The sequence below is a fragment of the Dendrobates tinctorius genome, unplaced genomic scaffold (genome assembly GCF_039654945.1).
Source record: "Dendrobates tinctorius isolate UK_male_01 unplaced genomic scaffold, ASM3965494v1 ptg000187l, whole genome shotgun sequence".
NCBI classification, from domain to species: domain Eukaryota; kingdom Metazoa; phylum Chordata; class Amphibia; order Anura; family Dendrobatidae; genus Dendrobates; species Dendrobates tinctorius.
The window spans coordinates 3,032,315-3,047,605 of record NW_027361854.1 but is presented as its reverse complement, the minus strand read 5'-3'; the positions used below and the strand labels follow the sequence as shown (position 1 = coordinate 3,047,605).

At 48.1% G+C, this 15,291-nt stretch overlaps 1 protein-coding gene across 3 annotated transcripts in view; it reads left to right on the top strand.

Annotated features, from left to right (window-relative positions):
• SARNP (SAP domain containing ribonucleoprotein) overlaps positions 1-15,291 on the top strand; it is a 156,845-nt gene continuing 141,554 nt past the window's right edge. The window contains exon 1 of one of the 3 annotated variants that reach the window (XM_073552229.1): positions 1-43. In XM_073552229.1, coding sequence (XP_073408330.1) covers positions 26-43 — 18 coding nt within the window. In that variant the 5' untranslated portion in view covers positions 1-25. Of the gene's footprint in view, positions 44-3,557; positions 3,778-15,291 lie in introns of those variants that run through there. The other 2 variants (XM_073552230.1, XM_073552228.1) reach the window with 2 other exon arrangements.

Here is a 15,291-nt window from a genome sequence, read left to right as displayed (position 1 = left end):
AGTGAGGGCCTCATTCTCCACCTGTATGACGCAGTGTAGACTGGTATTCAGCATTGCTGCTTCCTCAGATTGTCAGCTCTTGTGATCAGGCCCCGGCTCCTCGGTTGTAGTCTTAACATGTATTGTGGCATTTTTTGTTAATGTCCTTTGTGAATTAGTAAGTGCTGTGATATGTGTTGGTGCACCTGATGCATCCTGATGCAAACACAGGTCCGTGCATCCCTATGTTAAGTATAGGGATCTAATCTGGATCAGGATTGCTACACATCACAACGCACAGTACCAAAACACTAGTGGGCTGTATTATACCATGCTGGGGGGTTATATACCATGCAGGGCTGTATTATACCATGCTGGGGGGGCTATATACCATGCTGGGCTGTATTATGCCATGCTGGGGGGCTATATACCATGCTGGGGGGATATATACCATGCTGGGCTGTATTATACCATGCTGGGGGGGCTATATACCATGCTGGGCTGTATTATACCATGCTGGGGGGCTATATACCATGCTGGGCTGTATTATACCATGCTGGGGGGGCTATATACCATGCTGGGCTGTATTATACCATGCTGGGGGGTTATATACCATGCAGGGCTGTATTATACCATGCTGGGGGGGCTATATACCATGCTGGGCTGTATTATACCATGCTGGGCTGTATTATGCCATGCTGGGCTGTATTATGCCATGCTGGGGGGCTAAATACCATGCTGGGGGGGGCTATATACCATGCTGTGCTGTATTATACCATGCTGGGGGGGCTATATACCATGCTGGGCTGTATCATACTATGCTGGGCTGTATTATACCATGCTGGGGGGTTATATACCATGCTGGGCTGTATTATACCATGCAGGGCTGTATTATACCATGCTGGGGGGGCTATATACCATGCTGGGCTGTATTATGCCATGCTGGGCTGTATTATGCCATGCTGGGCTGTATTATGCCATGCTGGGCTGTATTATGCCATGCTGGGGGGCTATATACCATGCTGGGGGGGGCTATATACCATGCTGTGCTGTATTATACCATGCTGGGGGGGCTATATACCATGCTGGGCTGTATCATACTATGCTGGGCTGTATTATACCATGCTGGGGGGTTATATACCATGCAGGGCTGTATTATACCATGCTGGGCTGTATTATACCATGCTGGGGGGGCTATATACCATGCTGGGCTGTATTATACCATGCTGGGCTGTATTATACCATGCTGGGGGGCTATATACCATGCTGGGCTGTATTGTACCATGCTGGGGGGGCTATATACCATGCTGTGCTGTATTATACCATGCTGGGGGGCTATATACCATGCTGGGCTGTATTATACACCATGCTGGGTTGTATTATACCATTCTGGGGGGCCATATACCATGCTGGGCTGTATTATACCATGGTGGGCTATATACCATGGTGGGTTGTATACCATGTGTTGCTGGGCTATACACTATGCTGCTGTGTTATATACCATGGGGGTACATTTTACATAATATTCTATAAGGGGAGGCTGTGTTATATAATATGGGGGGGCTACATTATATTCTGTGGGGAGGTGGGCTGTATTATATTCTATTTGGGGCTACATTATATTCTATAGGGGGGCTGTATTGTATTTATTATATTCTATGGGGGCTGCATTATATTCTATGGAGGGGCTACATTATACTATATAAGGGGCTTGCCATATATTCTGTGGAGGGGCTGCATTATACTATATGGGGGGTTACATTATATTCTATACAGATATATCCAGCCCTGCATAGACTCAATATTAGATAACAAATAACTTTGTTGCCCTATGAAGGGGGGGCGAAAAATTTCTTGCACAGGGGCCCACTACAGTCTATGTCCGCCCCTGCACTAGTGTGAACGCAGCCCCACTCATGCAGCCCCTAAGGCTATGTGCACACGGTGCAGAATCACCTGCAGGTTTTTCTGTGCGAACCGCAGGTAAAGTGACCTGCGGTTTGGTCTGCGGTTTTGCCCTGCGGTTTCACACCTCTACTATGTTAAAGGTGTGAAACCGCTGAAGAAACTGCACAAACAATTGACATGCTGCGGTTTGTAAACCGCATCAAAACTGCGTGGAAAAAACCGCACCGTGAGCACAGCGTTTTTGAAAACCCATAGGGTTTCATTGTACTGTACTTGGTCTGCGGAACTGCTGCGTTTCCGCAGGGCCAAAACCGCTGCGGAAACGCAGCAGAATCCGCACCGTGTGCACACAGCCTAACTAGGAGCCCCCATACATGCTCCCAATACATTTTATTATCATTACCACAGCAGAGCACAGGGCACAAGCCCTCCTAGTGAGGTGGGAAAGATCACTGTATGACAGAGCAGCATGCGGACATAGTCTATATTATGTCTGCAGACTGGTCCCGTACAGCACATCAATCGCTTCCGAGCATCAGTGCCACACGGATCCCTGCACACGGACCCGTGTTGTCCTGGATCCGTGCTCCATAGAGCTCCATGTTAATTCCAGACGTGTAGCCGCGGATCCGTGCGTCTCCCTGTGCCTGCGTGTTTTTCAGATGACACAAACCTGCAACAAGTTGCGTTTTTGTGCATCTGATAAAATATGCAGACATGCGGATCTGTGGGAAAACGGTGACAACTGGACGCACACGCAAGTCCCATCCGTCACCACTGAAAGTCAATGGAGACGAAAAAAGATCCGTGTGCAGCCAAAATACGCAAGTGTGAGACCAGCTTACCTCTATATAATGATTGGGGCTGGCACGAGATCTCTCCACAGGTTTTACCTAGAATCACTTTATATTACTTCCCCCACCCTTAGGGCTCAGACTCACTAGGGAGAGACTCGGATGATTCTTGTGCGAGTCTCACGCGTGAAAACCTGGCACTGGGACCGGAGGGGGCAGCTGCATAGAAGTACATGTAACCGCACGCTCCGGGCCGAGTGCTGGTGGCAGCGCCAGGTTTCCATGTGTGAGACTCGCATGAGACTCACGTGCGTCTCTCACTAGTGAGTGTAAGCCGCTAGCAGCAACAACTGCCGCCATCTGTCCTCCTCCCTGCAGTGTTGTCCTGAATCCTCCTGGCCCTGCGATCACCGGGATCGTTACACAGCGGCACTAACGCTGTGACGGATGAGGTAAAGCATCAGGCCGATTTTGGATGCGTTAGTAGCATTGCAGCCAATGGGGGCGTTACCTCATCTGTCACAGCGTTAGTGCCGCTGTGTAACGATCCCATTGAACGCAGGGCCATAAACGCAATGTGAACCCGGCCTAACACTATGGGATGATGATATACCAATGTGCGGAGCCTCTCCTCCTGCACACCATATACTGTATGTATACGCCAGGGAGGAGGGGCCAGGAAAGTGGAGCTTTATTTGGGACTAGAGGTAACGCACAGGTCAGTGCAGATGATGATGATGACAATGTGCTGCGTCCCTCCTCATACACATAGTCACACACCATATACGCCATGGAGGAACTGGCAGGAGATATTTGGGACTGAAGGGTTAACTCACGTGCATTTATTCACATCTCCTCCTCTCCTGACCGCTCCTCCCCCAAGATGAGTCACAGTCAGGCTTCACTGCTTTCAGGCGCCAGAAAAAAAAACAACAAACGGCTCATTCACCCTGCAGAGCCGGCTCATTTCGTTCACAGCAGGGAGCCGGCTCTTTGTATCGGATCGTTCACGAACGACACATTACTGCGAGGGAACAAGCTCACCCAGGTGTGAGGTAAAAACATGGCGGACATCGTAGACATTCACAAGCTGAAGGTAAGAATGTGAGAGCGAGTGACGCTGGAGACGGCGGAAGGTCGGGAAATGATGGCAGGTGCGCAGTGCGGGGCTGGTATAGGAGAGACGGCTCCGGGAACTACCGCTGCCGCATCCGGGCGCTGCTCTGCTGCGGTACCTGGAACGTTATGTAGTGTGAAACGTGTCCTATAAGAAATACAAAGTAAATGGCGCAAATCCCGAGTTTTCCCTTATTCACAGCCCGCAGGAGCGCTGGAAACCTCCGTGACTTGTGTGTTTCCTCCATGGGAAAGTGCAGCTATGGTTGTAGAAAGGGAAACAGGCGAAAACTAAAAGGAAAGCATGTGGTTTATCAAAGAGTTAAACGGTCCCTGCGCGCTCAGACGACGGGATCTCATTGGCTGGGTGTGATGAATAGACCACTTGCGTATCACTTCACCTAAAAACAATGCTATCCCGTGCCGGCCAGTAGGGGCGCCCTTCTGTGTGTTGTCAGGTGAAATCCATCTCTAGCAGCAGTGACCATCTAGGGAGTGGGATGGTGGTCTTATGTCTGTCACACTGCAGCCAGCCATAGCAGGAGCCATACATGCTGGGGGGAGCAAGTTCTGGCGCTTGTAGTGCTGGCAGCATAGTCATTAAAACCACTTAAAGAGAACCCGTCAGCACAATTATGTAAAGACACAACTGGAAAACGGACCAAATTAATGTCTTTGATGAAGAGGGCCGCTTTTGTTCTTATTTGAAGTTTTCTGCTAACTATTTTTCGGTGCACAGGGACCCAGACTGTACCCGGGGTCTTCTCCTCCCTGATGAGAACAAGGAGATGTGTTCCAGCTTCATTGAAGCCAACATTTGTTAGAAAATGCTTCTTAAAAATGGCAGAGTAAGCATGGCGAGCTATAGCTGCGCGTTTCTAACGCTCGGGGCGTCCTTTATCAAACTGTAGATAGTTTGTGGATAGTTTGACGCCTCGAGTGTTAGAAATGCGCAGCTATATCTCGCCACGTGAACGCTGCCATTGCTGTTTTTTTTTAAGAAGCATTTTCTAATAAATTGTGGATTCACAGAAGCTGGAACACATGTCCTTGGTCTCATCTCCTTGTTCTCATCAGTACTACATTTGTAATCGCACGAGTTCCGAGCTTCAGCAAGTCGTAGTGGGTGAGCTGGTTTATGCTTTTTCATTTGGTCTTCTCCCTGTCTGCGATTCCTGGCCCCTCTGGTGTGTGAGTGACGGGTTACTGCTGAAGCTTCACACAGAGGAGGCAGGTCATCCAGCAGAGGGGCTGAGGAATCACAGGCCGGGAGGTGGAGACCCCATGTACAAAAATCTAAATGGCAGAAAACATCAAATGACTAAAGATGCAGACTTTTTTTCACCAAAAGTATCAATGTAGTCCGTATGACCGCACCATTACAGCCATGTCATTACTTTACAAGTTGTGCTGACAGGTTCTCTATAGCTAAGCGACTGAATGTCAAATTCTAGAGCATGAGAATTGGAGCCGTTCCTTCACATTGTAAACTGGTATGTGCGCCAACAACTAGACCCCAAGTGATCACTCACTGATTACCTACAATGTTGAGGTTTGGCTGATGGAAAAATCCTTTAAAGGGATTGTCTATTACTAGGGCAACCTGATGAGAAGTGGGATTCTGCGCTCACCACACCATATCATCTGATGTTGGAATCTGTGTGTCAGGTGAAGTTCCTTGGTAGCCAGGCGACCCGGTCTCAATCAGCATATTGGCACCAGTAAAATAACTGCATACACTAGCCTCCAGCGCTGTTCCAGAGATGTAAGCTTTCGCTCTCACGGAGCTCACAAGAGATTGGGCGCCATGCTCAGCGCTGGCTTCACTCTCCCCGCCTTTAGACATAGCAGACGTCAAGAGGAAGGGAGCGGCCAGCCGCAGTTCTGACTTCCTCTTGACGTCTGATATGTCCGAAGGTGGGGAAAGTGAAGCCAGCGCTGATTGGATTTGTCAGCGTAGTGAATAACCCCCCTCTAAATGCTTTATTCTCCAGTGATTAAAAAAAAGAATGATGGGACTGCTATGGCCGTTCTAGACTTACAGTTGAAATTAGAAGTTTACATACAAAAAAAGGCACTTATGCATGTTTTTCTCAATATCTGACATGAAATCAAAATAAATCTTGTTTTTAGGTCAATTAGTATTGCCATAATTATTATTTGCCAAATGCCAGAATGAGAGAGTTAGAATGTTTTAAGGCATTTTTATTACGTACCGCTAAGTCAAAAGTTTACATACATTTCAATAGTAATTGGTACCATTGCCCTTAAAATGAATGACTTGGGTCAAATATATGGGATATCCTTCCACAAGCTTCTCCCAATAGTTGGTCAGAAATTGGGCCCATTCAATTACAACTGTATATAGTGTACTAGTTAGACAACTACAATTATAGAACAATCAAAGCTCTGCAGTGTTTTTAATATTACAGAGACCTGATAAATACAAACAACTCAGTGGCTGTCCGGTTGCTGAGACCCCCATCAATTGCTCAAACCACCCCCTTCTTTTTCCCCAAAAGGTGCACAGCTCAGCATAGCGGAACACACAGACTGGAGTGCGAATTCATAAGCTATAAACCCTATACTTTTCATTTAATCTGTTCCCCACTATGTGTGCGCTCTTGGTAGATGAGAGCTATGCCCTCCTATCTGCTGAGCTGTGTATCTCTCCGATGAGTAAAAAGGGGGGTCATGAGTGAACAGCGGGAGTCTTGAGACCCAGATTCCCCCCTGATTTGCTTGTATTTATTGGGGCACTGTAATATGAAAAACAGGTTTAGTTACGCCTTAAAGGGGTTGTGCCATGAACAAAAGTACATTTTAATTAATAGATCTTGGAATAAAAATAAAGTCTACAATTGAATGTGTTTAAAAATAAAAGTTCCTGTGCTGAGATAATCTTATAAATGTGCCCCTGCTGTGTACTGTGTAATGGCAGTGTCTGACCGTACAGGGACATGGTCTGATCATACCACAGCTCCTGTGCAGGGGATGAAGGAAAACTGTATACATACATTACAGGAGGGGATCACAGCTGATTTTTTTTTTTTTTTTTTTTTTCTTTGAGGTAAAATATTGTTTAAAAACAGGCAGAGAAATGTTTTTTCTTTATCGCTTCATTGGGGGACACAGGCTACCATGGGTGTATGCTGCTAGGAGGCTGACACTATGCAAAATAGGAAAAATAGCTCCTCCCCCGGCAGTATACACCTACCGACAGGCACCAAGTACCTCAGTTTGTGCTTAGTGTTTGTAGTAGGCGGACCTGGATCTTCCCAGATCCGCAGATAACCACTTTTTTCTTTCAGGTTTTGTTGTATTTTATTAATCTTTTTCCATTTATCTTTCAGATACAGCTTCAGGGAAACAGGGTGTAATTTCTCACCCTGCCTTCCCATATTATGCGGCTGAGCTAGCAATGTGGTGTCGCCCACATTGCATCCCTCAGGCCCCAGGCAGGACTCTATCCCCTACCACCCTCACGGGTGTTCCTGAGCGATGACCGGCGGCTAGTCCTTGCCGATTCCCCTCCTCACCCCTCTCTCTGGAGAGGGCTGAGAAGAAGATGGTGGTCACCGGCAGTGACCTCCCCCCTTCGCTGAAGGGGTTGATGCCGTCTTCTGCACTGTAGGAACAGTGCGGGAAGGAGGATCTTTTCTCCAGCAACCCTCTCCACCCGTGGGCCCCTGCGGTATGCCTCCTCATCACATACTTAAGCCGGAAAGAAGACGGATGCTCCACATAGAGCTGCAATGGTACCATAGACTTCTATCAGCGATTTCCCCCCCCCCCCCCCCCATTTTTTTTTCTTTTTTTTTTTCTGGCCGTGCTAATTTAAAAAATTCCCGCCCTTAATAGCCGCATAGCTCACCCAACTCCCGGCCCGTCTGGTGTCCGTGCCGCGTATATCGCCCGCCGGGCATCGGCAACACCGCGACCACACAGACGCACTGCCTCAGTACCATGCGCCGTCTTCGGCGTTTTTTTACTTTCATTTTCACATGGGCTTCCTTTAATCACGCCCCCTGTTCTGCGCACGCTCCTTTGGCACCTCTTTCTTCTCATACTCGAAGCAAGATGGCTGCATTGTGCACGCCCTCTTCCAGCTCAGCATGTCTCAAGGGCGCCTTCCTTTCTGAGTCACCGCCCCTACAGCCAACAGCCTATCATGCAGCTCGGCTGCTAAATCACGCCCACCACAAAGGTCCTTTCCCTTCTACAACTCTGTTCAGCGTCTCGTGCGCTGTTCTTGCAGTCTACAGCTTGGAGGACACAACCTTGTCTGCTGCAGATTGCTAGTACCGGGTAGGCTCTGAACTTTTCTCTGCGTCAATAAAAACACGTCCTGCTATAATGCAGCACAATATCTCACTACGGCTGTGCACTCTGTAGCAGAAAGTGGACCCTCGGTCAATCATCTCCTTTCTGCCCGTCCTGCAGTAACTCTACTATGTCGGCCCCACAGGAGCACACCGACTCCAAGGATGAGAGCACTCCTCCCTCCACCAGAGTGGGCCGTTACAAGGTCTCTGTCGGCCGCTGCAATGTCTGTCAGTCACAGACCTGACTAAGGTATCACAGTCCCTGGTCCAGGTCCTAGAATGTCTTCCACAGCTATCTACAGCCACCAGTGCTCCGACCACCTCTCATGGCGAGTCGCCAGCACCTTACCACGTCCTCCAAAGGGACAGACCAGGTAGGAGTTGAAGAAAGAGGGCTCTGTCTGGCTCTTCTTCCAGCTCATCTGGACCCTCCGCAGCATCTAGGCTGCTCTCTTCTTCCCAAATCCCCTCTCTGAGGAGGACTTTGGGTCAGATATAGATTCACGGTCCAGGTTTGACTCTTTCACAGCTGTCTACAGCCACCAGTGCTCCGACCACCTCTCACAGCGAATCGCCAGCACCTGACCGTGTCCTCCAAAGGGACAGACCGGGAGGAGTTGAAGGAAGAGGGCTCTGTATGGCTCTTCTTCCAGCTCACCAGGACCCTCTGCAACATCCAGGCTGCTCTCTTCGTCCCAAGTCCCCTCTCTGAGGAGGACCTTGGGTCAGATATAAATTCATGGTCCGGGTATGACTCAGATACAGTCCTCACGTACATGGTAGATAGAATTATATCGGCTATTACCCAAGCACTCAAGCTAAAGGAGGTTGTGATCCTTCCTCCCTCCCGAAACTTTCCAAATCAAAAGAGTTCTAGGCTAACTTGAGCATACACTGGGAACATCCAGAAAAGCATTTTTCAGGACGAAATCATCTAAACGTGCTCCTCACAAAGTGGGCTGAGTCCCCTAAGGTGGATCCGTCGGTTTCTTGCCTGTCTTCCAAGACAGTTTTATCGCTACCGGACTGTGTGTCACTGAAGGATTCGACAGACAGACAGATTGAATCACTGTCCAAATTTATTTTTGAGGCCGCTGGCGCCCTCTCTCTGTCCCAACTTCGCCTCAACTTGGGTGGCGAAAGCCATCTCAGCCTGGGCAAAAGATACTTTGTAGGGGTATCTTAGCATCACCTCCTCAAGATGAGCTATCTGAATTAGAGGACCAAATTGATCATGCCGCCAAATACCTTCTAACTGCCTCAGTGGATGCAGCTGGGTGTTCCGCAAGAGCTAACAGTAGCATCGTGGCCATACGCTTCATCCTTTGGTTGAAAACATGGAATGCGGACACCAGCTCTAAAAAGTCGCTCTCCAACCTGGCCTTTTAAAGTTCCAGGCTCTTTTGAGCCAGGCTGGACCAGATAATATCTCATGCAACAGGGGTAAGAGTTCCTGTCTTCCTCAGGCCAGGTCCAAGTCCTTTTTTAACAGGAAGGCTCCCCGGCTGTTTAGGTTCTCTCGACCTTTCCATTCTTCGGAAAGTTCTTCACAGCAGGACCGTCCTTCTACCTCCGGAGAAGGAGGAGACCATCATTCAAACCCTCGCCCCACTGGAGACCAAAGGGCAGGACCCCCAAGCCGTCTGGTTCCCACTCCAACAGATTCCCTTCCAAGTGTCGAGTCACCCCCAACTGGAGGTCTTTCCAGGGTGGGAGGCAGACTTCTTTCCTTCAGGGACGAGTGGCTGTCGGTTGTCGACGGCGCCTGGGTAAGGGAAATCATCACTTCCGGTTACAAGATAGATTTTCTTCGCTCCCAGTGAGACACTTCTTTCTGTCTCGCCCACCAAAACAGCCATCTCAGACACCAGTTTTCCTCCATGCTGTCTCTTCCCTCCTATCCACCGGAGTATTCGTACCCGTTCCTCCAAACGAATGGTTTTCAGGTTTCTACTCGAATCTCTTCGTAATCCAGAGGAAAAAAAAAAGACATCTCTCTCAGCCCAATCCTGGACCTCAAACTACTGAATCGCCGTGTTCGGACCCGCCACTTCAGGATGGAGTCCTTATGCTCGGTGATCGGCTCCATGGAGCCGGGGGAATTCCTCTGCTCCGTCCACATTCAGGAGCCGTATCTCCACATCCCTATTTGTGTACAGTACCAAAGGTTCCTTCGATTTGCGATCCAGGAGGATCACTACCAATTCACGACTCTTCCATTCGGCCTCAGGGCCCTCACAAAGTCCATGGCAACTATCATTGCAGTCCTTTGCTCCAGGGGGGATTGTCATGTCCCACGACTTGGGAAATCATTTAATATTTGCATGGTTTGTGTTGCATCATCTGTTGCTAGGCAGAAGTTTGCCTTTCTCTGTATTTTGTTCCAACTCTCTCCCTGTAGTCCTGTGATGTATGTTTGTTCCCTCCTTCATTCTCCATTTTGTGATCGTCCCTCCATCTGTATGCATCCTGTTACATGTCCTCTGAAGAATATTCCTTTTTACCTGCTGCTTTCATCATAATACAAGAATTTCAGTTAAAGCATCCCTCTTTTCCTGGAGTCTTCTTATATGAGATCGTGGCTGAGTTAAGCTGTCTGATTAATCGGTATGAACGTGAGTACAGGTCGATACGGAAGGGGCCCAGAAAGAGAGGTCTATCCAGGCACCATACGTTCTACATATCCATGAGTCAGAATAGTAAAAAGGAATAACCTGCCTTCAGAGACAGTAACTCAAGGTCTGTGCTAAATCTCAGTGGAAAAGGACAGTTCCAGCCAGACCCCAGCATGCATAGAAGCCACACACTGCAGCTGAACAGAGAGGAATATAACTCCCATCATTACACAGGACCCTGCAGCTGCTCCAGCATTAGATACAAAGTATCAACTCTGTGCAGAGTCTCTGTGTATTTCCTGTTGCTGAACAGTGGGAAGTATAACCCCCATCATCAACTCTTCCTGCCTGCAATCTAATCATGTCTGAAGCAAGGAATACAATGTCCCTACCAGACTTACAAGCACAGGAAAGAGACCCAGACCCCCATCCACCATCTAGCAAAAGGGGAAAACGTACAGTTAAACCCACATGGAAAGTCATGGAGAATTAAGAGACTGCAAAATGTGAATTATATAGTGATGTGTCTTCAGTATGGAAGAAAGTGCTGAGTCATATAGACACTGCATCAAGGCCTGCTTCTCATGAGTTACCACCAGAGGGAGTTCTAGAACAATTATGCACAGCATACCAAATGTACATGGAGAAGAGTGACCAATACATTATTCTCCTGAAGAAACTGAATCTCCCAGAGACTTTAAACGAATTGCAAGGTTTCCAGCAGCTTAATTCCGAAAGAGACTGCACTGTACGTGACATTAAAGCCAAGATAGAGGCTAGAATCGCACGAACACCAGATGCATCAACTCGCTCATCCAAATCGTGTAAGCACTCAAAACGTTCATCTAGGTCAAGTTCATCAAAATATTCTACTCTTACTGAGCAGCTTATAAGAGCACGTGCTAAGGCTGAAACTACTAAGGTACAAGCTGCCTTTGCACAAAAGAGAGCAGAAATGGACGCAGCTGTTGCACAAAAGAGAGCAGAAATGGACGCAGCTGTTGCACAAAAGAGAGCAGAAATGGATGCAGCTGCTGCAGAAAATAGCAGAAATGGATGCAGAAGCGGCACGCGTGAAAGCGGAAAAGGAAGCTCTAGAGAAGGAATGTGAGCATGCAACAGCCATGGCAGAATTAAAGGTACTCGAGCAGGCTGTCAGTGGGAGTCAAAGAGACAGCGTCAGTTTGTGTGAAATGGAGGCAGAAGACCCTATTAAACGCACAAGAGATTACGTGCTAAGCCAAGATGGCGAACCGCAGATCATCACTAACACTCTTGATGGTGTTGACGCTTCTCTAGAGCACCAGGATGCCGATCCACTTACAGAATCCTGCATTCAAGGTCATTATACCCTCGACAACCACACAGTGCCACCTCCACATGTAGCAGAAACTATACCCACCAAACCAGTTGCTGGACTAAATGCATATGCCACTCCATACTTCCCCATGTTTCAAGGCCAAGACGTCTCCACCTCTATGTACAACACCGCTCAGCCTACAATTGTGCATCCTAAGTCAGAAAGAACAGACATGTCCGACTTCGCAAGGTACATGATTCGCCGTGAACTTACTAAAACCGGTCTCACAAGGTTCGACGACCAACCTGAAAATTACAGAGGTTGGAAAAGTGTCTTTAGAACCTTAACTGGTGACCTCGGCATCACTGCTGCGGAAGAGCTGGACCTGCTGATCAGATGGTTAGGACCACAATTCACAGAGCGTGTCAAGAGACTCAGGTCTGTACATATCAGTAATCCAACGGCTGGTCTCATGGCTGCATGGGAAAGATTAGAGAGAAACTTTGGCAGTCCAGAAGCCATAGAGGATGCACTGTTCAAGCGACTACAGAGTTTTCCAAAGATATCCAGCAAGGACAGTTCAAAGTTCCTAGAGCTCAGTGACCTGCTGTTAGAGCTCCAGCTGGCCAAGGCAGACACCCATCTACCTGGCCTTAGCTACCTGGACACTGCTCGTGGAGTAAACCCCATTATCTCCAAGCTACCATACAATGTAGAAGAGAAGTGGACTGCAATAGGGTCAAAATACAAGAAAGACCATCAAGTGTCATTTCCTCCGTTCTCCTACTTCTGTGAGTTTATAAAAGACATTGCAGAGCGTAAGAACGACCCAAGCTTTTCCTACGGAGAATCCAGTGGCCCAGCTTCACCTCCCTCTAAATACGTGAGCACACGCTCGAATGACAGAAACCGCAGGGGTCCAGTGTCAGTGAAGAAGACAGATATTCTTCCCTTACCGACATCAGCCCCAGGCAAGAGCAACAAGGGTGAAAAGATAGAGAACCCAAATCGTGAGTGTCCCATCCACAAGAAGCCACATCCCTTAAAAAAGTGCATTGGCTTCAGGAAGAAACCGCTCCAAGAACGTAAGGAACTTCTAAAGAAGTTCGGGGTATGCTACAGATGTTGTACTTCTACTGAACACCTTGCTAAAGACTGTAAAACTACAATTAAGTGTATGGAGTGTGACAGTGAGGATCACGTACAAGCACTCCACCCATACCGTCCTGACTCTACACGTACTCCTTCCCCCACCACGAACCATGGCGGGGAGGACGCAGCTCAAACTGCAAGTCATACCACAATATCTTCTTCATGCACAGAAGTCTGCGGAGAAGGTCTCTGGGACAAGTCCTGTGCGAAGATTTGCCTGGTGAACGTATATCCCAATGGTTACCCAGAGAAAGCCGCGAAGGTGTACGTCCTCTTGGATGATCAGAGCAACCGATCACTTGCAAGGTCAGAACTCTTTGATATGTTTAACTTAAAGGGAAATGCTTACCCTTACACCTTAGGTACCTGCAGCGGTGTTACAGAGGTCTCTGGGAGAAGGGCCAGTGGTCTTATAGCGACATCCCTCGACAACACCGTGGAGATACCCTTACCCACACTTGTCGAGTGCAACCAGATTCCATCCAATCGAGAAGAGATCCCAACGCCAGAGGCTGCTCTTCATCACCCACATCTCAAGGGGATAGCAAACAAGATACCAGCCCTCAACAACAGCGCAGATATCCTGATTCTGCTTGGCAGAGACATTCTCCGGCTGCACAAGGTACGTCAGCAAATTAAAGGACCACACGACGCACCATTTGCCCAACGCTTTGATCTAGGCTGGGTAATTATAGGCGATGTTTGCATACACAAGATGAAGAGACCTAATAACATCTCCTCTTACAAAACACACATCTTGCCAAATGGTCGCAGCACTCATTTTCAGCCATGCCCACATCATTACTGGGTGAAAGAGAAAGTGAGCAACACCAAGAGGCAACAGGAATCCTTCAACAACATGAACATGCTCCAGCCCTGGGACGAAAACCTCGGGTCAGCAGTGTTCGATTCCACAAGTGAAGACAACAAGTTAGCACCCACAAGGGAAGATAAAGATTTCATAAAGGTTATGGACAAAGAATTTGTTCAAGATGACTCCAACAGTTGGGTAGCTCCTTTACCCTTTCGTTTCCCAAGAGCGAGGTTGCCAAACAACCTGCAGCAAGCAACTGCAAGGTTCTCATCCTTAAAACGTACCCTAAAGAGGAAACCAGAGATGGAGAAGCATTTCATTGACTTTATGCAGAACATCTTTGACAAAGATCATGCTGAACCTGCGCCACCACTGAAGGAAGGAGAAGAATGTTGGTACCTTCCATCCTTTGGTGTCTATCACCCTCGCAAGCCTAACCAGATCAGAGTGGTGTTTGACTCCAGTGCTCAGTATGAAGGCCTCTCTCTCAACAACCTGCTACTAACTGGACCCAACCTGAACAACAGCCTCCTTGCAGTATTGATCCGCTTCAGACAAGAACCTGTTGCTATAATGGCCGACATCCAGCAGATGTTTTATAGTTTCTGCTGTCTTCCTTCATGATGAAGCAATCTTAGGTTCCTATGGCACAATGACAACAATGTCAACAATCAAGTCATAGACTACCGGATGAAGGTCCATGTCTTCGGCAACAGTCCTTCACCTGCTGTGGCGATCTATGGACTGAGACGGACAGCCCAGGAAGGTGAGAGAGAGTACGGATCCGATGCTCGTCAATTTGTAGAGAAGAACTTCTATGTAGACGACGGGCTCAAGTCCTTGCCCACAAGTGAAGAGGCAATTGACCTACTCTCCAGGACACAGGAAATGTTATCCACATCAAACCTCAGACTCCACAAGATTATCTCTAACAGTCAAGAAGTAATGAGCGCGTTTCCATCTGAGGACCATGCCATGAACCTAAAGGACCTCAACCTAGGTTCTGATATTCCTCCCACACAGCGCAGCCTTGGTCTACTGTGGGATATCAAACAGGACACCTTCACCTTCCAAGTGTCGCCCTGTGACAAACCCTTTACCAAAAGAGGAGTCCTATCTGTCATAAACAGCATCTACGATCCTCTCGGGTTTGTAGCATCCATCACTATTCAAGGCAAGATACTGTTAAGACAGCTCACTGCCGAGAACACTGATTGGGACACCCCGCTTCCGACTCAGAAACAGCAAAGGTGGGAGACATGGAAGAAGTCCTTGAAGTTCTTAGAGC